Source organism: Corythoichthys intestinalis, chromosome 12, assembly GCF_030265065.1.
Source record: "Corythoichthys intestinalis isolate RoL2023-P3 chromosome 12, ASM3026506v1, whole genome shotgun sequence".
Lineage (NCBI taxonomy): Eukaryota > Metazoa > Chordata > Actinopteri > Syngnathiformes > Syngnathidae > Corythoichthys > Corythoichthys intestinalis.
This window is the reverse complement of record NC_080406.1, coordinates 39,963,307-39,988,748: the sequence shown is the minus strand read 5'-3', so window position 1 is coordinate 39,988,748 and position 25,442 is coordinate 39,963,307. Positions and strand designations below refer to the sequence as shown.

The 25,442-nt window shown below is 37.0% G+C and overlaps 1 protein-coding gene across 1 annotated transcript in view; it reads left to right on the top strand.

Moving 5' to 3' along the window:
- nxph2a (neurexophilin 2a) overlaps positions 1-16,851 on the top strand; it is a 39,216-nt gene extending 22,365 nt beyond the window's left edge. Inside the window, exon 3 of the mRNA XM_057853367.1 lies at positions 13,942-16,851. Coding sequence (XP_057709350.1) covers positions 13,942-14,685 — 744 coding nt within the window. The 3' untranslated portion in view covers positions 14,686-16,851. The remainder of the gene's footprint in view (positions 1-13,941) is intronic.
- The last annotated feature ends 8,591 nt before the right edge of the window (positions 16,852-25,442 follow it).

Sequence of the window (25,442 nt, the reverse complement as noted above, 5' to 3'; positions counted from 1 at the left end):
GCCACGCCTGGCAAATGAGATGTATTTTATTTATTTATTTAAATTAAAAAAAAAATTTTTTTAAGGCCGCTTCAAACTAGCGGCAGCCGAGTGGGAGGAGTTCAGCGGACACCTATTCATTGTGTATTGTAGCCTAATGTTCGTAACTATGCAGGCCCCCCCTTAAGAGACGCAAGGGGAACGAGTAGGAAGAATGGGAGAACGAGCGAGATAGCGAGAGATAGCGGTCGCATGTTGTAGCAGCCCGCTGTTATTTTGTTATTGTTTTTCTTTATTATTGTTACCACAATAAAGTGGGTAAGCAAATACAGACTTCTCTCCTTCTTGCCCATATCCGGGGCATTACAATAACTTGGATCGGACTTTTCGGCGAAAGTGAGCGGTGGACGGCCGTCTTGGACGGAAAGCAAACTTTGACTAACTTGCGCTGAGAGACCGCGGAGAGGCGGGGCCCAAAATAAAGCCTTGCTCTATTTTCAGAGCGTTGGTCACAGTAAACGATTTATCAGTTCAAGCAGAGTAAAATGATACATATTCACGGTACAAGAACGTCGTTTCTGTGTCCATCGATTGGTAAGAAAAGGCTGTTTGTACGAGTGACGTGTGGGCGCTCCCGTCAGGGGGGACATTTCACGTGGAGTGGCTATTTTTCGGCACAACACCGGCGCGCCAACTTCAGACAATTACGGCTGACGAAACTTTGATAAATGCGCCCCCCACCCAAATTTCGCGAGCTCTGGGACACTTGAAAAATGACTCTCATACCTCTCCTTGCTAAGTTAATGGTACCTCGACGTGCCTTTGTGTGGAAATTTAGTTTACGAACAACGGGGAAAAAACTATTCACCTTCTCACCGAATCAAGTAAAACTCTTTACACGGCTATTAGAATTCCCCCAGTGCTCTAAATGGGTCAGTTGACAGAAGGACTGTTATTGTTGTGGTAATGTAGTACTTATGAGGGTCAAATAAAAGGAAAAAGGAGGACTACGACGGTGGTCTGCAACCCGCGGCTCTCGGGCCGCATGCGGCTCTTTAGCGATGCTTCGGAGCTTTTTTTTTTTTTTTTTTCTAAATGGAAAAAGATGGGGGAGGGAAATATATATTTTTGTTTTAATAGGATTTCTAGGAGGACAAACATGACACAAACATTCTTTCAATTCATTAATATTGTAATGAAGTTAAACTTGGTGGCATAGTACAACAGAGTAGTCACGTGGTGCGTCATTCTCTATAGGATCCACTGCAGGGAAAACAAACATTTAATCATGAAGGCTAAATACGTATTTCTATAGTAGGCTAATATAGCTAGTATCGATAATTATAAGGCTTGTACAAGGCTTTTAATTTTTTGTGGCTCCAGACATACTGTATCAGTTTTTTTTGTGTTTTTTTGGGGGTCAAATATGGCTCTTTCAACAGTTTGGGTTGCCAACCCTGAGTCACTACGAGATGTAAGTCGTACTATTGCCACGAGAAAAAAAGTCGCATTAGTACATCGGGTAACGTAGCTGTAATCAGCTACGCATTTTACATACATGTACTGTAGCTGAGAGGTACAACATTAGCCTGGCTAATGAAATATTTCAAATATATCTTTGTTATGGTTCTTCTTGGGGGAAAAAATGAAGAAAAAAAAATTCGCTGTGGCACGACATGGTGAGGCTGTCCGACTCCGATGCAGCCCACCACCACAGCTTCAAAAAATCCTAGGGGAAACACTGAGCATAGATCCAATTATAATAAAGTAACTTTATTAGCATTGTTTTGTTTGTAACAGAAAAGACTTAACGTGCATCAAATTGCTTGAATTAAAAAACATCCAAACTATAAAAATTGACTCAAGGTACATTTTTTTGACCATTTGATACTGAAAAAAAAAATGTAATAAAATCAGTAAATAATAACAAACTCAAATTGATTAGAAACATTAACTCATGAGGACAATATGCCAAAAAAATTGACCGAAAAAACAAAGCTGCATAGAAGAAAAAAAAGTGTCTTTGGACAGAAGGACAGTTTTTATTTTCGCTGCTCAGAGAATCATCTTTGCAATGGTGTGGGGTTATTTTGCACTGAGCATGCTAACAGTGCTCACTGGTTTACTGATATAACACTAACAAGGCGGGACGATTGTTGGCAACATTCGGCACGTTTTCGCTGAAAAACAATCAAGCGGCTTATCAATGAGATTGATCTAATGACTTTAAGTGGCGTCTTAATTGATCTGGCTTCCGGCTGTGCACTATATTCATTTTTGGACGCAGTAAACAGTGGTCTTTTCTCATCTCCCACTGCATTAAAAGTCAAAGCCAAAAGGCAAACGGCCCGAAAAAAGCACATTCTCGGCGGCCGAGGGAGAACCGTAGTTGAGGGCGGTCGTCGTGACGATCCCGTGCCGAAAATGGCACTTCTCGGGCGGATACGTGAGAACTGGAGAAGACAGTGGGTCGCTGCGTGAGTCCGGCCGAAAAACGGCGTACAGCTCTTCATATCTCTTTTCTGTGTGCTCTTGCTTAGTTCAAAAATACTGCGCGCACTCTGAAAATGCGAGCGCCATTGCCACCCACTGAGTGGATGTGCAAATAAACGTTACTCTAGTACGGCAAAAAAAAAAAAAAAAAAAAACATGTTCCCCGAGGTCACATGCGCCACCCCTGGCATCGCTCTGCGCTCCCCTAGGGGGGCGCGCCCCACTATTTGAGAAGTACTGGAGTACACACAGTGGCACCCTCCATATTTTCCTTGAAATAATTCCAGGCTCTGGCCATTCTGGCTTTTTTGGCCTTATACCGCATTCACCGCTCGCGAGCGCCCGCCATTCTAAACTTTATCCGCATGTAATTTTTTTTTTTTATCCCCTCATTACCAGTCGACAGTATGTTTTGCCTGTCGACGCATTTGCGTCATCGATGACGTCGACTTGTCGGGACAACTCTAGTGTCATACAATACATACGACATATGTCTATATACGAAATTAATTCGTTCCAGGACCTTGTTTGTCGAAATGGTTGTATATCGAGCAGGATTTTCACATAAGAATAAATTAAAATACCATTAATTCGTTCCACAGACCGAAACCTACACTAAATCCTTAATAAATACTGCTGGTACTATTACAAATGGCAATTACATGTAGCAAAATAAATAAACTACATTGTATTGTACTTCATCACATAAAATGCACATGTAAAAATTTTAATTATATATTTTATATATATATACATACACTGTATGCTTAATGCGTCGCATTTTAGAACCAGGAAGTGGCAACCTCCAGATGGCTTCTCTAAGTGCTCAGCTCTCTCATTATTTGGAGTTGTGGAGAAAGTACAAAGAGAGCAGGTGTCATGTCACCCCATGACCAATTACAAAACCCACCATTTGCAGAACAAATTCACTTCAAATAGCAATTGCAATCAAATATAAAACTCCACAGATAACACACTTCTACCAGGGCACACCCTCATTTCGACCCATCTAATGCAAGAGACAGTTCAAAATATTGGAAAGTGACTTTAAATTTTGATCAAATTTATGTAACTTCGTTTGAGTACTCCTAAGCATTACTAATAGGAAGTTTTCTTTTTTTTCTTTTTTTTTTTTTTAAGAGTTTGCCAGCATTCTCTTACAACCAGCATGCCCAACCCCGCATCTGACATTAAAACCATTATAAACCCAGAATCCCCATTGCCGCATCCTTCCCAAGCTTCCCTCTTATGTTCCAGGGCGTATCATTTGTAATGATTCATGTCCAGAGCCTGTTGGAAGAGAGAAGGCCCTGGAGGTGCTTAGGCATCCCGGCGTGAGAGACAACACGCTCCTGAAGAATAGATTGGTAGTTCGAACACTAGAACTGCCTCACGCACCAAAGCCATCACTTTTAATCTGAGTTGTCTCAGGGGAAATGCATGGCAGGTGCTTCGTTGCTGTGCTGGATCGCTACAGATCACCCACACTGGACATTCCATGCTCATTACACAATGACACCATAAGGATGTGTGTGAGAAATCAGGATATCTAACTGCCCTAAGTGTTATATAGGAATCGATAGTATTTTGTCTCATTTGTGAAAGTAGTTCAAAGATTTTGAACTGCTTAAACCTTACGCTGTAACAGTAACATGATTCTTTTATTTATTATTAACTAGGGATGGGACTTTGACAAATTAATAACAATTACTTAACCCTTTATTGCCAAATGTATCACATTTGATGCACCTAAAATGTCATGATTTTGAGACTAATTCAGAATTTTGACATTTCTTTTTGAAAAAAAAAAAAAAAAAGATGGATGCAAGTCAACACATGCATCTGCAGGTTCCATGAGAAAAAAAAACAGGATTTAGCAAGGGTTATAGATATTAGAGCGCTTATTACACATATTCATTTTGACTTTTCTTTTTACAAATTTGAAAAAAAAAAAAGGTTTCAATAGGACCTTATTTTTCAAATTTTGGGATTCTCTGATAATTGCTTCATGTTGCAGGTATTTAAGAGTTAATTAGAAATATTTAATAGGTAAAACAAAAACATAACATATTTTAATTGCAGGTTACCTTCCTAACACTTAATATTTATCCATGCACAATTTTCTGGTACAACAACTAAATTGATACAATTGCTCAGTTAACAGCTACTGAAATAGAGAAATCCTGTTAAATAATCCCATTTTGTCTAAAACTCAAAATGTGGGTTAATTAAAATATATATACTTTACATAATTCACAAAATAAATTTTTGCTAATAAACATTTATTTTAAGATTTACACATTAATACTTTTTTGTCTTCTTTTGGATATTTAAATGTTGTACTGTTTAAAAAAAAAGTTCTAGAATGCAACTTTAACTTACCATAATAGATCCTTTAGTTTTGTTGTTGTTGTTGTTTGTAACCGGGTAATTGTTTTTCTACCATTTTGTATTGAAATGCAATTACTATTAGTTTTCAAGGATAAATTAAATGTTTCATTCATCTACTAAAATCATTTCAACTGAAAAAAAAATAAAAAATTCAAAGACATATTGCTACGTGATTTATCAAGATAAATTACTGTACGAAGTCCCTAATTAATCAGATTAGTTTTAACTGAGATCCACCTCTAATATTAATTTATTCACTGCTATTGACAGTTACAGGCTGCCATTGAATCATGAATGATCATGGTTCAGTGCCATTGACAGTCCATTTTGATAAGTATAGCAGCAATCGAATGTTGTGTTAAACATCAATAGAAACTATATACAGTGAGCCCTCATTTTTCGCGGTTAATGGGGCCCAAAACCCGCCGTGATAAGTGAAAAACAGTGAAGTAGCAATGTATTTATTCAGATTTAGCATTGAAAAGAGATACATATGACATGTTTTTTCACTTTTTTCCCCAAAGTATAATTAAAAAAAAACTTTATGTATATATATTTTAATGGTTTTTAAGCACTTCAAATGTAATAATTATGATAAGTTTTAAACATGTTACTGTTGCATCGAATGTTTTGCCTTAATTGAACGTTTCTTTGAGTGAGTCCACTCAAATCCGTTCAAGCTGCTCACTTACACACAATGAGTTGCCATAGCAACTGTTTAACAAGCTAAATGATTGACGCATGCGGCGCTTTGAAGTTTCGGCTTCCAAGCATCTATTGCAAGATCCAACCTTAAAGTCTGTCATTCATCGTTAACTTTAATAAGCAACTCCAAAGCAGCAGGAGGGAGAGGGAGACTACGTGATTGGATCGGAACAGCTCAACTGTGTTAAATTTTTTATTTGGGGAAAAAAATCCACGATGGACTGAGGGCGCGAACTAACGAAGGATCACTGTATAATCACTTACAAATCATATCTAACCTATATTTAATTGAATACACTTACTAAGACATTATGTTTAATGTTCAAACTGATACACTTTATTGTTTTTTTGAAAATAATCATTAACTTAGAATTCTATGACTGCAACATTTTACAAAAGAGCTGGGGCAGGTGGCAAAAAAAACCTGAGAAACTTGAGGAATGCTCATTCAACACCTGTTTGGAACATTCCACAGGTTCATTGGGAACAGGTGGGTGCCATGATTGGGTATAAATTAGAGATGTCCCGATCGATCGGGTCCGATCACGTCATTTTCAAATTATCGGAATCGGCAAAAAAATATCGGCCATGCCTTTTTTTAACATACAGTATATATATTTTTTAATTAAATTGTTTACTAATTGTATTTAACGTTACAGACATAATATGTTACACTCATCCAGAGTCTTTAGTTTAGGCTTAAGGTAGGGTTATCAAATTTATCCCGATAACGGCGGTAATTAATTTTTTTAAAAAATGTATCACGTTAAAATATTTACCGCAATTAATGCATGCGCTGCACAACCCACTCACGCATTGTCGCGCTCAATCTGTAATGGCACCGTTTTACCTATATAGAGAGAGAAAAGGCAGCGTAAAATGAGAAGAGTGAATTTTGGCAGCCTTTGGAGCCTTTTTTTAATTGGCTAAAGTCTTACAATCCCTCTCCCTACGATTAGAAATATCATGGGAAGCAATGTGGGGAAGCAAGGTAGCAATTGATCTTTTCTTCACACCTTATGTTATTTCCCAACGCAGAGAAGATATATCAATTGGTAGCACTACGCACAGTCATGGTTCCACTTCCCATCATGCATTTGGACATGGCTGCAGTATCATTTACTGAAAGCTCAACAAATACACTAGATGGCAATATTTAGTCACAATATACAAAGTCACAAGTCTTTCTATCCATGGATCCTCTCACAGAAAGAATGTTAATAATGTAAATGCCATCTTGAGGATTTATTGTCATAATAAACAAATACAGTACTTATGTACTGTATGTTGAATGTATATATTCATCCGAGTTTTATTCATTTTTTTCTTAATGCATTGCCAAAATTATCGGGAATGATTGGAATTGAATCGGGAGCAAAAAAAAAAGCAATCGGATCAGGAAATATTGGGATCGGCAGATACTCAAACTAAAACGATCGGGATCGGATCGGGAGCAAAAAAACATGATTGGAACAACCCTAGTATAAATAGAGCTTTCCTGAATTCAGTCATTCACATGCAAAAATGGGGCAAGGTTCCCCTCTTTGTGAACAAGTGCGTGAAAACATACACTTTTTGTGGGTGTCTCTTTTCATCCTTCTGCTGTGAATTTGAATGAGTTTATCTCTGGTAAACATCCAATCCATTGGTTCATACATTGCCAGTGCTCCCACTTCAAATGGATTGGACTCCTAGCATCAGCAGCAGCAGCCAGTGAGTCAAGGTGAATGTTCTTTAACGTAATATTGCAAGGACTGTTGGAATTTCATCATCTACAGTCCATTCTATCATTGAAAGGTTTAGAAAATCTGTTGAAATTGCTTTAAAAAAGCACAAGTGTCACTGAGTCAAACATTTTTGTCATCAGGTCAAAAATGTTTTTGTCACCGAGTCAAAAAAATTTCTTGGTGTCACCAACTAAATTTTCTAGGTGTCACAGAGTAAAAAATTGATTCCTGTAGCATTATGGCACAGTTCTTGTAGTCTGTGTTGTAGTGTTCCTAGGGAGTGTTGCATTGTAAGCTTGTTTGCAGTGACACCCAATCAGGTTGTTGACATATGATGTGTAATTATTTGTTAATCGCTGCTGAGTTAACTCAGGAGTGTCAATTATGCATGATGATAATGAAGGAGTGTGCCAGGCCCAGTCCAACCTGAGCGAGCGAGTCTCACATTTGGCAATGTTTGCCACACGTCTTTGCTTTGTGCTCTTCAAATGAGTTCTGCTGTTCTCAAACTCTATGAGGCTGCACTTATTGCCATTAGAATGTCTTATTTCAAGTCGCCCCTGAAATGCCTCTAGCTCGGCAGCACAGATTAAGAAATCTTAATTAAGCTTTTTGTAGATTCTCCTTCATAAGACCTTCCCTCATATTTTCCTTGTGTTTGTTGTACAAAAAGAGTGATTATTCCCCCCCCCCTTTCTCTCTAATGGTTGAGTTTCCAACACATCACTTGTGCCTAAATGAACGAGGTGCGTGTGCTTTGTCAGTGAGTGGCAGTGAGAGAGCAGCAACGTGAAGCTTACGCGTCATGAAGGATTTCAGGTTCTTTGCGCTTCATCTGTCTCAGGGCATTTAAGTAGATATGTCCTCTGCTCATCCCCTTGTTGCCACTGCAATTTCCTCACTTGCTCATCATACTTAAAACTACTCCTCTCATTTGCATCATAAACATCTCATGCAAAACTCACCTGAGATTGAGAACATTTGATAAGCTCACTGGAACTTGCTCAACAGGACAGGAGAACTCTCGGAATGTAAACAAAGCCAAAGGGATTTATTTCTTTTTTTTTTGGTTTGTTTAGCACGCAGATATTTTATTTAGACAGCAGAAGCTGATCTCAGTAAGCCAGAAGTTCCACCACGGTTGACTTGTTGTCTCTTTTTACATTTGCACTGTAAAGATTTTTAAAAAGTCAAGTTTTGAAAAAGAAAAAAAATAGTACTCCATGATAGTTTGAAGATCAGGTGAATCAGCGAATGTTTACAATTTTTTTCCTTCATTAAACATTTACATTAAATAACTTTTTTATATTTGCAGTGGTTCCTCTACATACGAATGTAATTCGTTGACGTGGTTTGTAAGTCAAAATGGTCGTATATTTCCCATAAGAATACATTATAATTATATTAATTTGTTCCACAGCCCAAAAAACTATGCCAAATTCTTAATAAATACTGCAGGTACAATTACTAATAGCAAATACACATAGCAAAACAAATAAATTATAAATAGAAATCGTAATAATAATGTAACGAATCTGGTTCTGATGTTGTGGTTGTGTTTTGTATGCTTCTCCTGAACGCAGTGGAGAGGTGCGGTAGTTTTTTTACTTTCCCTTTTCATGTTCTGTTGTTGTTGGCTTCGGCTACGGCGGACAGTAGTCGTGTTGCGCAAGTTCCAAAATAAATGATTAAAAACCTGTTACAATACAAATAGTAATGATAATAATAATGAGAGTCGTCCTCGAGATCGTAGACGTACAGTATTCCAGCAGGATTGTCAAGCCAGTTCACTGACGCCCACACGCTCATATTTTTCTGTCATTTCCTTCTTAATTTTAATGGTAAGTGTCTCCTTTTTTCACCACCTGCACTAACCTTCTTGGGACCCATGCTGATTTCTGTCACAAAAAAATCTGTCTTGCGGGAAAACAATGAAATTGCGACGCTGTCATAAACTCATATTTCAAGCATGTCGTCATATGTCGAGACAAATGACAAGTCAAATTTTACGTCGGATGTCAAAAGGATCGTATGTCAATGTACCACTGTATATATATATATATATATATATATATATATATATATATATATATATATATATATATGTATATAAAAAGAGAGACTATTTAATGGTTTTCTTTTTGCTTCTTTAAAATAAAAAATACAAAAAAACAAGATGCAATTTTTTTCCTTTTTTAATTAAGAAAATGAAAAAAATACATTTAAATAAAAAAATCAATAAAATTAAAATTGAATCAGAATAATAACAACAGTTTTAGCCCCTTATTTTAATTTAAAAATAATTAACCTTTTTTTTTTAAATTTATTTAAAAAAGAAAAAAAAACAGCAAAAAGTAAATTGTAAATAGAATAAGTTTAAAGTTAAAAAAAAAAAAAACTATATATTAAGAGGCTCAACATTTAGGTCAATAATATCTCAAAACAATCAATTATCAAATTAGTTATCGATTCATTTGATAATCAGTTAGGTGTTGATAAGTCGCAGCAGCTTCGTAGACATATCGGCCATCCGAAGGAAACCAAAACTACGATGTGGCCCGTAACAAAGATGAGTGTGACACCCCTCAAGTAAAGTGTTAGTCCCAAAAATACTCAAGTACTTTGTAACAAAATACAATACTTTCCGAAATGTGGTTTTATGTAACTCCGGCAGACAGACCTAGTTTGTTAGTTCAGTCCACGTGCACTTCACTAAGGCTTACAGCAAAATGGTAATTACTCTGGAAGTAGCGCACAGCAGCTCAGCGAGAGTTTAAACAGCCGCTGCTCTCTGAGTGCTTTCAACATCTGCTTCTCGCAGTGATCCCCGCAACCGGGCCTGGGGAAAGCCGGCACTAATTACTAATAAAACTAGCTAAGCTTATTGCGGTGAATTATTAACGCTTTATCTGAAGTGGACCAGGAATCACTCCTGAGGCTAAACAGCTTTGAGGCACAAGGAGGATCACAGTTCATCGCTGCGTCCGGATTAGCACTTAGCACGTACTTAACCAGCCTGATTTATTGTTGCCCACTATTATGTGTCAAGGTTCAGAGAAATGGAATGGCAAAGAAATGCGATACTGGTTGAGACCGAGCAGCATGTTAAGTTTGAGATTTGACTTGTTTTAACTGCTTGAGATACATTACATGAGGGGAACTGATTATTCTCATTTAGGTCCTTGGAGCTGAACAGAGGTTGGTAGTAGCGCGTTACTTTTACTTGAGTAACTTTTTGAGAAAAAGACTTCTAAGCAGTAGTTTTACTAAGCCATACGTTTTACTTTTACTTGAGTAGATTTATGAGGAAGAAGCACTATTTCGCTACTTTGGGCTATGCTAGTCATTACATTTTCTCCTCTTTATTCTATTTGTTAGATTTAACTTTTATTTTGTCAGAGACTCCAACATTGGCTTTAACAGTTTCACCACTGAAACGTCTCAACAATAATCACATCACGTCTTTGAAGCACCGTAAAAAAAATAAATATTTGATATAGAGCGCTGCTGTCAACATGACTCAAAAGCACGGGATTTTAAACTCTCTCGCAGTTTTTATTTGGCACCAACTGACCACGGTAAACCGGAAATATGATCCTTTTAATTTCCTAATAGTAAAAATAATAATAATGTTTTCTCCACTAGAGGGCGCTCATGCTCTTTGGCCGAATGACGCTTCATTAATGTAATTTTTTTTCTCTCGTCGGAATGCAATAATGGAGTTTTTCAGGGGGAATTATTTGTCTTAATGTGGTTATGTGATAGGTTATAGTACAGTATAATAATAATAACAGTTTATATAGATAACTTTGTGCTGAGAAAAAAATACCATTGTTTAAAAAAAAATCTAACACTGTAAGCATTTACTCACGATGTTACTCATTACTTGAGTATTCTTTCCACCAAATACTTTTTTTTCTTGTACTTGAGTACATTTTTGGATGACTACTTTTAATTTCTTGTACTTGAGTACATTTTTGGATGACTACTTTTAATTTTAATTGAGTAATATTATTTTGAAGTAATGCTCCTCGAGAAAACTTTTTTGCTACTCTACCCACCTCTGGAGCTGACTGTGAGCAGGAAACCGGATACACACTGATTTGACTGCCAATGGGTTGCAGTTCTATCGCCATTAATGGGGTGTTTTTAATATAAATTACTAACTACCACAACTCAAACAGTACTTTGTGAGTATTATAGACAAGGGTGTAGGTTTGGTCTCGATATTGTTAGGAACAATATAACAGCATAACCTGCATGTACACTTTTTACTGGGGATGGGACATTAATAAAACCAAACAGATTGGGTGAACAGGGCTACATTTCTCACGAATATGAATTGAATTGATTGATATGCGAAATGATCAATGTAAAATAAATCTGTATTGATTTATACTAACTTTCACACTGCAAATTTATAACGTCTTAATCTGATGTTTCTTAAATCTAGTAGAATAATTTTCTCCATCTTGTTTTGAGTGTTTAAGACTAGTTAACAGATTAATACGTCAGATTATTCCACTTAAGTAAGTATTACTATTTGTTCTTATTAGACCCATACATCTAAAAGTTGGTAATTTTTCACTCAAATCCAGAAAAATTAGCTTTCAAATAATGTTTTGAAATAACTTTATGCTTAAAGTAAGTATGTTAAGCTTATTTTCACCTAGCTATTGTTCTTATTTCAAGAAATCGAAGTGAGTAAAATTTACTTGAAGCACTGGCAGATCATTTCACTTATTTCTAGTAGATTTACACTGAAAACAAGGGAATTTAACTCGTTTTAAGGAGGTGTGTTTTTGCAGTGCATGTGTATTGGTTCAGGTGATACACTGTTCGATTCAAACCTTTGTTTTTCCAAAACTACTCAAGAAAAATTTTGAAAAACTTCCTGAATTAATGTCTGATTTTTATTAGCAAATTTAAATAGCAATATTTGAACATAAATTAAATTAACATACACAATAAATATACAAACTTGTTAATAATCTCTTAACTATCCAGGAAGCAAGAAATAGACATTTGTATTAGGACCACTCAGCATTGTCTGTCAGATATAAAGAAATTAAATGTGACTAAAATAAACGTCTTAGTCAGGGAATAACAAAAATAAATAAAAATGGAGCCTTCCTTCAGGTAAAACACTACTGCTTTTAGTCCACAAGCACAGCCAAACTCAACAAAAAATGAAAGCTTCTTTGGGCTGCTTTAAGAAAATAAAATTAAAATTGGGAAGAAGGGGGTAAACCTCGGTTAACTACATTTCTCACAGTTTAATTAACGTTGATAGTAGAAAACATATACAGGAGGATATTTCTCGCAAAGCAGCTTCCTACTCGAGTTTGGGAAATTCACACAGATTGATGTTATGCTAACTCTGATGCTGGTTGGTCTTTCAGTAGCAAAATTAGTGGTGTTGTCCCCACCTCCACAACATTTTTGCATTACTTACAGTGGCTGCTGCTGGCGGGAAAAAAAAACCTTCTAATATTATAAGACGGTGTTTTTTGTATTAAAATAAGACTGAAAAAGAGTGGGTCGTTTTATATTCGCGGTCTAGACATTATTTCCCATTCACGACGCTAGATGGCGCCAGATATCATTAAAGCGATGTTCTGTCATGACAGATCTCAGCTACTCTCCCCATTCACGACGCTAGATGGCGCCAGATATCATTGAAGCGATTTTCTGTCATGACAGATCTCAGCTACTTTCAAGTTTAACCAGTTTGCATTATTTTACTGCAATGTTTTTCCTTGTTCAGATTTTGTTGTTTTATCACAATAGATTGGTTTATTTACATTTCAAAAACCAGAAGCCATTCATTTACAAATGTGATTGCACTTTAGTTTACAGATTTAAATGTTCGGATATTAAGATTTGAAAAAGGCAAAATAACATGCTTTTTCTCTCAAATATATTGTTATAATCATTTGTTTCGGATGTACTGTAATAATTTTCTGTATAAAAATTAATTTGTGTGTTCAAAAAGTCTTTTTTTCAAACTTGAGTCTTGAAAAAGAGGGGGTCGTCTTATTATCAGGGCCGTCTTATATTCGGGCCAATACAGTATTTGTGATGGGACTGTGATTGTGTGTTTGTGTCTGTGGGAGAAGGGTCAAGTCAACAGCCAATCAAACGTGCATTTGAGAAAAAAAATGGACTGGCACATTCAGCAAGTGAAAAGGGGTCAATATAAGTCTAAACAGAATGAAGATACTGTAGTTCACTTAATAATAGTAGGGTCAATTCTAGCCTTACAAAATATAGGAAGACAATCTAAATTATCTATATAGCTGAAGTCAGTATATAATATAAATAAGGTTGCTTAAGAGTTGGTGGGGACAATTTGAGCATCCGAAAAGTTGGTAATTTTATATCCCTACCGTCATTATGCAAACCTACGCCATTGATTATAGATATACCTGGGTTGGCACTGATGAATTCCAAAGTTGAATATTCTGGTATGGGACTAAATTCACTTATGAGCTTGGTCAAGGAAACATTAAACTTATCCGTAGAGCGGGATGGCTCACAAGCATGTTTTTCGGGTCTGCAAAGCAACAAATTTGTTCACAATGAAACCAAATACCACATTTGCATAATTGTTGATCCATTTTTATGTGTTGTGTTTTCTCCGAAGGCCACATGCGGCAAAGCACAAGTGGGAGCCGCGGAGCTCATGGAGAGAGGGGACGGTGCACGCGAACAGACGTCTCCCACGGGCGCCAGTCCTCGGATCCTCAACCCTCTGCGTTTGTTTGCCAGGGCCTCCCCGGGGTTCAAAAGCAACATGAAGGAAATGTCCTATATACAGAATATGGAGGACTTCTGGGACTGGTTATCTAACCAGACAGATGTTCAGGATCCTCAGGCCAGAACTAAACGCAGGCCCATCGTCAAGACCGGCAAGTTCAAAAAAATGTTCGGGTGGGGTGACTTCCACTCCAACATCAAGACGGTCAAACTCAATCTTCTGATCACGGGCAAGATCGTGGACCACGGCAACGGCACCTTCAGCGTTTACTTCCGCCACAACTCCACTGGCCTGGGCAACGTGTCAGTTAGCTTGGTACCGCCGTCCAAGGTGGTGGAGTTCGAGATAGCCCAGCAGTCCACGCTAGAAACTAAAGACACAAAGTCCTTCAACTGCCGCATCGAGTACGAGAAGACGGACCGCAACAAGAAGACGGCGCTGTGCAGCTTTGACCCGTCCAAGGTTTGCTATCAGGAGCAGACGCAGAGTCACGTGTCCTGGCTCTGCTCCAAGCCCTTCAAGGTCATCTGTATCTATATCGCTTTCTACAGCGTGGACTATAAACTGGTGCAGAAGGTCTGCCCTGACTACAACTACCACAGCGACACGCCATATTCCTCCACAGGATGATGTGGCTCACCTGTGTGTTTGTGTTTGTGTTTCTGCGCGTGCGCCTGATTGTGAATATTTTTTTTTAACGTTTAAATCAAGCCAGGGGGCGTCTAATAGTGTTGCATCGATACCGATGCACCTATCGGTACCGATACGGCACTAAACTGACATAGTTTGGAGTACTAAGAAATAACGTGCTGATGCTTCGCAATATGTACTCTTCGAAATCTAATTTCTGAAGCTGTTCACCCTACCCAAGATGGCCGCGAGCTAGGCACGACGTCACTGTAAAAATAGAAGCGCTTATCGCCCTTCCCAAGATGATGTTGGACGTCCAGTTGTGTGGTGTCCAATCATCTTTCTGCTGTTAATTTTAATGAGTTTATCACATCCAATCCATTTCGAGTGGCTTGGCGTCTAGTCAAGGGTAGTGTCTGACGAAGCCATGAAAGAATTCCTTGAAATCCAAGTGTGTATCTTACCAGATAGCCGGGTATCGGAATCAGTATCAGGAGCAAAAATTGCTATCAGTCTAAACCAGAAAAAAATGATAGGTCGCAAGAACCGCTTTTTTATTTTTAAACTTTCATTTATGAAACATCTGTAAACCAAACTATCAATTGCCGTATTTTCCAGACTAGAAGTTGCATTTATTTTCATAGTTTGCTTCAGCGTGTGACTTATACTCAGGTGCAACTCATATATATTTGTTGTTTTTCCCATTAAAAAAAATATGTGCATTTATCCAAACAACTTCACAAAAATGCTACGGATCATCATTTTTGAGGACTGTGATCTGAAAAGTCAATCATTTCAACACATTAACTGTTTACATCCTCTTTATCCCGACTACGTTGTCCTCCACTGACACTGAGAGCAGTGCTACTCACAACTAGCGAGAGCGACTTGCTCTTGTAGTTGGCACTTTTGTCGGTTTTGATTTTTTTTAAAATGTTTTGTTTCTCTAATGGACGACGATAACTCTGCTTAATTTTCATTGACGTACCTACAAGTTTCTTTTGCTGCTCTTTGCCTAAATCAAGTCTGCAAATTCCGTGATGAGGGAGATTAGATTGTTTAAAAAATGACAACAGATTATTTTGATGCAAGTATGACAAGATTGAATTAATATTTGTGGTTCAGCACCCTCGGTTTGACGTACCGTAATTTTTGGACTATAAGCGGCTACTTTTTGTCCTTCAATTTGAATCCTGCCGCTTATAGTCCAGTGATTTGTTGATTTAGTTGGGTTAATAGGTAACACTTTATTTGAAAGCGGTATCATAAGACCGTCATAATTATGATATGACACTGTCATGGGCAATAATGAATGCACATGATAGGTGTCATCCGGCAAATTATGTCACTAACTCCATTTATGTCCAGCTCGCATCTTTTACATCCATTCAAAAGTGAGATAATTTGCCGGATAACACTAAATGACATCTGTTATAAGCATTCATTAATGCTCGTGATAGTGTCATGTCGTATTATGATTGTCTAATGACAGTCTTTTGGCGCCACTGTCAAATAAAGTGTTACCAAATACCATAACTTGCAATTAATGAAACAACTGGAACAGTAACTGAAGAAATAATTAGTACAGAACATGAATTTTGATTGTTATTTGCATCTGTAGCGTGCATTGCATGCTAGGAGGCATGTTGGACAACAACAGTATTGACAGCAGGTGGCAGCAGAGGTTGACTGTCCCTCCCAAGGGAGCAGTGATGGCCAAATGAAGCTTCTTGAAGCGATGAAGTTTTGCTGCCAATTGGTTCAACACTTCATGATGGCTCATTTGGTCTTATGATGCCTCTGTCAAATAAATTGTTACCGGATGATATCTTTTGGTGTAAATATCCCATAATACAGTGAGGACAGCTGCGGCTTATATTCCAGTGCGGCTTATCTATGAACAAATGCCGTTTTTGTGTCAAATTTGGTGCGTGGCCGCTTATAGTCAGGTGCGCCTTATAGTGCGAAAATTACGGTATTTGAATTTTTATATTATTTATTTTTTAATTTCTTGATTTTGATCTGTTTTGATAATTGACCTGTGAAAGCTGCTTAGATGAGCGTCATCATTCATCATTTTAACCCTTTCAGGGACAGTGGTATCTACAGTGGACAACTGTTCAGAATCTTTAACCCCTTATAATGCAAGTATTTTTGGTCATTAACATTTTTTTACTGTTATATATATATATATATATATATATATATATATATATATATATATATATATATATATATATTATAATATGAACTATTATGTTGGTTATCGTATATATTAATAATTATTATATAATATGTATGTTTTTCTTTTACTATTTTTATAATAAATTAATACAATGTTAATAAAAGATAATTCATTGAAATAAAATAAATAAAAACAGAAACACACTTTCCAAGTAACATTCTCAAGTAGTTTTTATTTTTTATATTATTGAATTCATTGCATTCTATTGACGGCGTTAGATGTCCAGTCTGTTTTGACTGAGTGGATTGGACGTCTAGTATGGAATCACAGGAGGACCAAAATAAAAATAAATAAAAAATGTTTAAAAATAAATAGATGTGAAGAGAAACAAATGAATAAACAAATAAATGAAAATACAAAAATTTATTTTGTAATTGACTTTTACTTTTTGTCATTGTTTTTTTTTTTCCTGTTTGGGATTTTCAATGACAATTTATGTCATTGACTTTTTGCAATTGAAAAACACAAATGAAAAAAAAGAATGGCAATTTTTTCTTTGCCTTTTCTACTTCGCTTTTTATTGTCTTTGCTTTTACTTTTACCGAAAGGAATGGTCTGCCAATCAAATGGTGTTGGGAGGGGCTTGTTAATTCGTGCATGAAAGGGTTAAAGGGAACCACGGATAGAAAGACTCGTAGTTCTTAAAAGATAAACGTTGTTATAAGTTAAAATAATTTGATATTAAAACCCCTCTTGATGTTTTCGTTTTTACATAATTAGTAAAATTACTTTGACTAGTAGGTTGCCATTGTTGTTGACGTCGCAGGGCAGTGACGTCACTGTGTTACGCTGCCAGGCTTCCAGAGTGTGATATAGTGACATAACCCGTCATCTGTTCACCCCTTTCAATTTGAACCCGAGAGGAACATTAACGAACATGACAGCACAGTCAATATTTCACAAAACTAGCAGCAAAAACAAAATGAACAGGAAAGACGGGATAAGACAAGATGAAAGTAGCGCAAAACCGGTGTTCTGCCAAAATGTGCTACTACTACTGTGTGCTTTGAGCTTGTTTTGTGTAGATGCATTCAGACAGAACATACTAAAGATGCCTTAAGAAAATATTTAAACGAAGTGATATAAAATAAGGGTGGTTTAAATATGCTATGTGACTAATTTGGTCAACAAATCAACAATCTGGTTTAAAGCTACCACAAGAAAACACAATGCTTAAAGTATGAGAGGGGAAACACATGCAAAAAGTATTTTGAGGCAATGAAAATGTAATAAAAGACTCAATAAAAACACAAATTGTAAGTACTCACCGCTTTTAACTGTTGTGCGCATGGGTTGGACGTCTCGTCCATAGGAAGGAATTGCAGAACACCGGTAGTGTTCATCTAGTGACAGTGATAAACTACATCATCACCCCGCGCGTCCATTGCGCGCATAAAACATGGGGCCCTCCGTAGGTCAAAACATGTACTAATGTTATAGATTTTTTTAAATCAATGGCAATATTTTGTGTGTTTCTAAAAACATATTTTAAGTATAAGAGAACAATTGTGGCTTATTAGAGCCTTCAAGTCTTTAAGTCCGAGGTTCCAAACATTGTCAATTATACACAGATTTTCACCAGTCGAGATTTGGCCTGGTTTGTATATCCACTGTTACTGCTTTTAAAAATTTATCAGTATGTTTTAAGAGTTTGCCTTTGTATGCCTCTGAATGGTAACTGCAATTTGCTCCACTTGGTATCAGAGCTCCCCCATACCCTGACCCTGCACATTTTAAAGCACTTCTAATTAGGACGTTAACCAGATGTTGCGTACAAGGCGAGGCCGCAGGCCTTTGGAAGTGCAAACCACTTTTAACAGTGTCAATGAATCCCTGGCTTCATTTAAACTCACACTCATGGAATGAAACAAACAGCATTTATCCTACAAGGTCTTATTGTGTTCGAGTTTTAGTTCAATGCATCTGTTTAGTACAAAGGAGTTGTGAATAATAGACACACTGACAAGCGGTGTTCAATCTTTCTCTTATTGATGAACTGTGGTTATTATTACTAAGTGCGTCTTACAAAAGAAACCGTTCGAGTCCGAAGAAGTGAAAGTGAGGAATCGTTAATCATTAGCATACATTTCTCAGCCTGCTAGCTAAATGTCTAATTGTGCTCTTATTCTTCAACACTTTGTCATCATTTCTGGGCGCTACAAGCTGTCAGTTGCTAGCCGGGTGAAGGTGAAAGTGCCGTGTTGCGTTCAAGTGTGAACGTGACACACAATTAGCAACACTTGACATGACCGGTCGTATTCACAGGCTTCATTTCATGGACATGAAGGGGGAAAATGTAGGATTTGGGGATTGTTAATCTGGAATTTTAATGAAGAAATGCACACACGAACAACTCGACATGAGGCCTACTTGACACTTTTGTGAAGTGTGTCATGTGTTCTGCCTTTTCTGACAATTAAAGGCAATACATGATTTTATTATTATTTTTTTTTAGCTATGTAGGGGAGTTCGGGGTTCGTTGTCCAATAAATTGGTTGTCACACGTGCTATAACTCGGCCATTCGGTGGTGTTGCACAATGTTAGTATTGCAATTATCATAATTGTGCTCAGACGATAACTACATTGTTTTGTAGTAGTAGTCACACACACATCGCTTTGCAGTAAGCGGTAATTTCATTTTGTAGGGTCAATATAAAACATCCCAGATAGCAGACAGACGTTGAAAAGATGTTGGATCAACATTCCGCTGTCAATCTTACATTGTTGAATCAATGTTGACACTCGACGTTCATTTGTCATCACTTTTGCACCCTCGATTAATGTTGTTTCAAAGTTGAAATCCTTACAAAACCTAAACGTCATTTTGATTATTAATAATATTAAAACAACGCTGAATCAATGTTATGTTTCCTTCATTTTCAACCATGATGTTATTAATGCTCACAAATATGCCCATATTTAGATGCCTGCTTTGTTTACAGACAGAAGAAACAGCTAGGCTGAATAATAAAATATTATACACGGAAAATATATATATATATACAGTATATACATATACGTATATATATATATATATATATATATATATATATATATTCATATATCAAATAGGTTAATAATCAATTAATAAATAATAAAAATTAAAAAATGGCTAGATTTAACATTATTTTTAATTGAATCACATCAATAGAAACTTCAAACAAAACTGCATTCACAGTTAATTCAAATCTAGGAATTCAAGCAGGTAACATGGGTCAGTTGTCAGCATTTTGTGGTGAAGTGAGTTCCTCAACCAATCTCAAACCAAATTGGGGCTACATGTGGGAACGGAGCTAGCTAGTTAGTTAGCTACGATGGAAAAATTACCGCACTGTCTTGATGTTCAGTAAATTAATTTAGACATGCCTTAATTGTGTAATATCTAGTGATTTTAGTGCTTTAATTGGAAAAAGAATTAATTTTCCCTGAACTAAAGTTTACTTAGCTAACATCCTGGCTAAATAGGTCTTCGCTTGTATGCCAATCATAGCAAATGCACGATTTTTACAATTTCGGCAATTTTGTCACATTGTGTCAGGCAAACCATTTTATATACAACTTTGTTGACAAATGCGGTATATTCTAGATACAGGCACTGAAGAAAAACAACAGGCTTACCTTTAAATATGGCTATCCTTAAATGAGGTGTTTCCAATAGAGTTCATTTGAGGTACGCTGTCTTCCAGGTCAACCACAAACACAACTATTTTTCAACCATAACTCCCGCTCATCCATAATTCAATGACTTTTCAATCATATTTCTTGGTCAATCAAAAATCAACTATTTGTCAACATTATTTCTTCAACTATAAAACAATGCTAACCCAGCCATCGCCTGACACACCATAGAAAAACGTTCTTTCAATGTCACTGTCAGGTGTCATCGGTATTTGCAATGTTTATTCAACATTGTTTATTCACGAAAATTTCAGTGTCAACCACACTGATGATTTTGATGGAAAATCAACGTTTATTCAACGTCGGTCTGCTATCTGGGATTTTAACGTAATATGTTTCTACTAAAGAGTTACTAATAAAAAGTATAGAGACATTTTTTTTGAGTTTTCACAATCTCTAGCTATCCAGTTGAATGGAAGCTGTTAGCTTAACTTTTAGTTAGAAAAAAAAAAAACAAGCAAGCCAGAGTTGGTTGTCAAGCCATCAACAGATCCAAGGATTCAAATGTTTTTTTGTTTTTTTTTGTGCTATGTTGAAGCAGCATTGTAAACCTGTTCTAATTTAATAGTAAAGTTTATAATGTATTCTTGTTAATGTTACATTTTCAGGGTTTATAAGCCTGGTGGATCACCAGGCTTTTCTTAAAACATGTGGCAACCAGCCCCGTTCTCCCCTTCCCTCATCAAATGTACAGTGAGCAACTCTTAAAGGAGGGGAACTTGTATCATAAGAAAAGAACTCATCTGAGTTGGTGTCTTTTTAGTTGCTCCTCCTTCTGTGTAAATGCTGTGTATTAATGTGTCGCAGATTTTAAACAACAACAAAAAAAGCCTGTACATAAATGGAGCGGTCCTTCCAAATTCTGGTGTTTGTATAACTTGTAGATTTATGTCCGATGTACTAATTTGAGTTACTGATTGTTTTTCTCTTTTTCCTTCACAAGTTTGTTCCAAAAGAGCCCTGTGCTGTGTATAGTGTAAGTACAAATGTTAATTTTTTTGGGCTACTTTAATAGCCAGGCATTCAATTGTCAATTCAAGGCATTAAAGTTGAGTTAAACTTCCCAAGTTGTTCACACTATTTTCGTTGTTGTTTTGTTTTTTTTTAAATTCCCTCAAGGACATCTCTGTAAAATAAACCCAGCGTTGTGTAGAAATGCATTTCAGTGTAGCTCTTAATAGCCAATACATCTGTGTCCGCAGGCGTGTGTGATACCAGAGGTACACCTCGGGCAGCACATCCATTCTGCTGGGGCCAGCGGCGACAGGCTTCTTTTCATTGGCTTCCATTACTCTTATCTGATCAGGGCCAGGTAGCCGCTCCTTCGCCATCAAGGCGCTCCCAGGTCGACCTGACCGACGTGTCCATATCCTTCGCTTTGCAAGCTTTTATCGCTGACAGTTAAACAGTATTGTCACACAGTACCTACACATTAACAATTTCATTTAACTGATTGCGTCCAATAGGCGTCCAATATACTTTGTTTGGGAGTGAACTAATTCTCTTTATGATCATATACAGTGGTATGAAAAAGTATCTGAACCTTTTAAAATTTTTCACATTTTTGCATTAAATCACCAACAAAAGTGATCTGATCTTTGTGAAATTCACACAGATGTAAAAACAGTGTCTGCTTTAACTAAAACCACCCAAACATTTATAGGTTTTCATATTTTAATGAGGATAGTATAAAACAATGACAGAAGGGGGAAAAAATAAGTAAGTGAACCCTCTGCCTAAGGAGACTTATTAAAGAGCAATCGAAACCAAATTTTACCAAACAATTTAAGTCAGGCGTGTGCCCAATCACTGATGAGTGGTTTAAAGCTGCCCTGCCCACTATAAAACACACACCTGGTAAGAATTGTCTTGATGAGAAGCATTGTCTGATGTACATCATGGCTCGGTCAAAAGAGCTGTCTGAAGACCTGTGATCAAGGATTGTTGATTTTTATAAAGCTGGGAAAGGATGTTCATCAATCGACAGTCAGAGAAGTTGTCTACAAATGGAGAGCGTTTGGCACTGTTGCTTATCTCCTAAGGAGTGGTCGTCCACCAAAGAGGATGTTAAGAGTTCAGCGCAGAATACTCAGAGAGGTAAAAATGAACCCTCGAGTGTCTGCTAAAGACTTAAAGAAATCACTGGCACAACCCAATACCTCTGTGCACACATCAATATGTTAAACTATGGCCAAGAATGGTGTTCGTTCATGGGAGGACTCCACAGAGGAAGCTACTGCTGTCTAAAAAAACATTGTTGCTTGTTTAATGTTCGCAAAAATTGGACACTCCACAGAAGTTCTGGCAAAATATTTTGTGGACCGATGAAACCGAAGGTGAATTGTTGGGAAGTAGCACCCAACGTCATGTGTGGAGGTAAAAAGGAACAGCTCACCAACATCAACACATCATCCCCACCATGAAGCACGGTGGAGGGAGTATCATGAATTGGGGCTGTTTCGCTACCTCAGGGCCTGGACAACTTACAATCATTAATAGAAGAATGAATTAAAAAGTTTATCAAGATGTTATGCAAGAAAACCTGAGGCCGTCTGCCAGACAGTTGAAGCTAAAAAGCGGCTGGATGCTGCAACAAGACAATGATCCAAAACACAAAGGTAAATCAACTTCAGAATGGTTTCAGAAGAACAAAATACACGTTCTGGAGTGGACAAGTAATGGTCCAGACTTAAATCCCATTGAGATGCTGTGGCATGACCTAAAGAGAGCGATTCATGCCAGACATCCCAGGAATCTGACTGAACTACAGCAGTTTTGTACAGAACAATGGGCCAAGATTAGTCATCATCGATGTGCCAATCTGCAGCTACAGGAAGCGTCTGGTTTAAGTTATTGCTGCCAAAGGGTGGGAGGGGGGGTACATAATGATGGTTCAGTTACTTATTTCCCCCCCTTCTGTCATTGTTTGCATACTATCTTCATTAAAAGATGAAAATCTATAAATGGGTGGTTTTAGTTAAAGCAGACTGTTTTTATCTGTGTGATTTTGACAAAGATCACATTTGATGGTGATTTCATACAGAAATGTGAGATTATAAAAGGTTCAGATACTTTTTCATACTACTGTATACCCTATTTCTCAGACTATAAGGTGTTACTTTACCTCCCAGCTTTTGACCCCTGTGACTTAAAGTTCAACGCGCTAGTATTATAATTTTTTGTTTGGTATTTATTCATGACAGTTGGCATTACTTACATGCTGTTACCGCTGTCCCTGTGGGTTGTCTTTAAATATATACATATATTATTACATTTATACCTATTTCTTTCAGACTAGACATGTGCAGATTACTGGTTTCAAGGTATATCATGGTATGAAAACATCACGGTTTCAAAACCGCTAAAATTTTACGTCATACCGTCCCTATGGTAACAGCTATTTTTTTGTCCCATAAATGCAGGGAGAAATCCCTCAATGCTCAACCCTCCCCCACCGGTTTTTGCTCAGTGTCAGTGAGTCAGCTGTGCTACACGGATGCTGGAGCAGGTGAAACTCCTGTTCATTCCCTCCTGTTCTATTAAGTTTGTATTTTTTCACTTTATTTTATACCTTTGCTCCAACTTGTTAATACGTTCTGAAAAATAAAAATCCTCTTCAACGGATTTTTTTTTTTAAACCCAGATATCTCAAAGTAACACATTTTAGAGCTGTAATTGCAATACAGTGATACCGTACTGTGATATTTTGGCTTAAGGTTATCATACCGTCACAATATCATACCAGCACATGCCTATTTCAGACTCATCCTGACGTGTGCAGGGTAAAAAAAAAAAAAAACATGCAGCTCCGCCCGCTGATCAGCGTCTGTATTGAGCCGTATGTGCTACCAGCTTTTTAAAAAAAATTTTTTTTTTAAATACAATGAGCTTTAATTAGGATGAAAGTGGTAAGGTAAGCCGGCGAAGAAAATGCAACTTTGCAAACCGTGTGATACGACAGCAACATATAACTGTGGAAACTTTGGCTTGTTGTAGCATCTCACAAGAGAGATGCTGCAACAAGGACCAGCCGTGATGAGAACACCACAGGTGCAGAGCAGGGAGGTAGGACTTCAAGGTTCAGTGAGTGAATATTAGAATTAATATCATCAATTACGTGGCATCTTAAAATAAAATTGACTTGAATTGATCAGAATGTTTTGCAAAAAAATAAAATAGAAAATGGTTCTGTTAAGTTTCTGCCTTGGAAACTATATGTAAGTATTTTACATCTATCTGTGTGTTTGAGGGGAAAAGTTATATGAAAGAAATTTGTTAACAAGTCCTCCGGTATGGAAACTAAGTTAGGTAGCTCAAGTTGGGCAGTGCACACGGAAATGCACTGTTTTGGACAGTACACTTTTGAACTTTTTAAGAGCCAAAAAGCAACAAAATAGTCCAGAAACATATCCAAAAGAAACAAAAATATTCACTATTTATCCTCCAAAACATTGGAAAAAGAGGAAGAGGAAATACACTACTGTAACATGTTTGGAATTTTGTTCATTTTTTTTTTTTAATGGAATCGGATAAGACTCTTTATTGGCAAATTCTCAAAATCACATGACTCAGACTGCAAAATATGTGACCAGGACATCCCTATTTTAAATGATGTGAAAATGAAAATCAGTCTCACTCGGGCCCTGGTAGGGACATAACACTAGCAACTTTTCAGGATGCTCAAATTGTCACTGCCAACTTTTAAGCAACCACATTTGCATTATATAATGAGTTCAGTTCGATAAATCATTTAAATTGTCTTCCCATATGTTGTAAGAATAGAATTGACCCTACCATTATAAAGTGAATTATTTTCAGACCTTACATTTACCC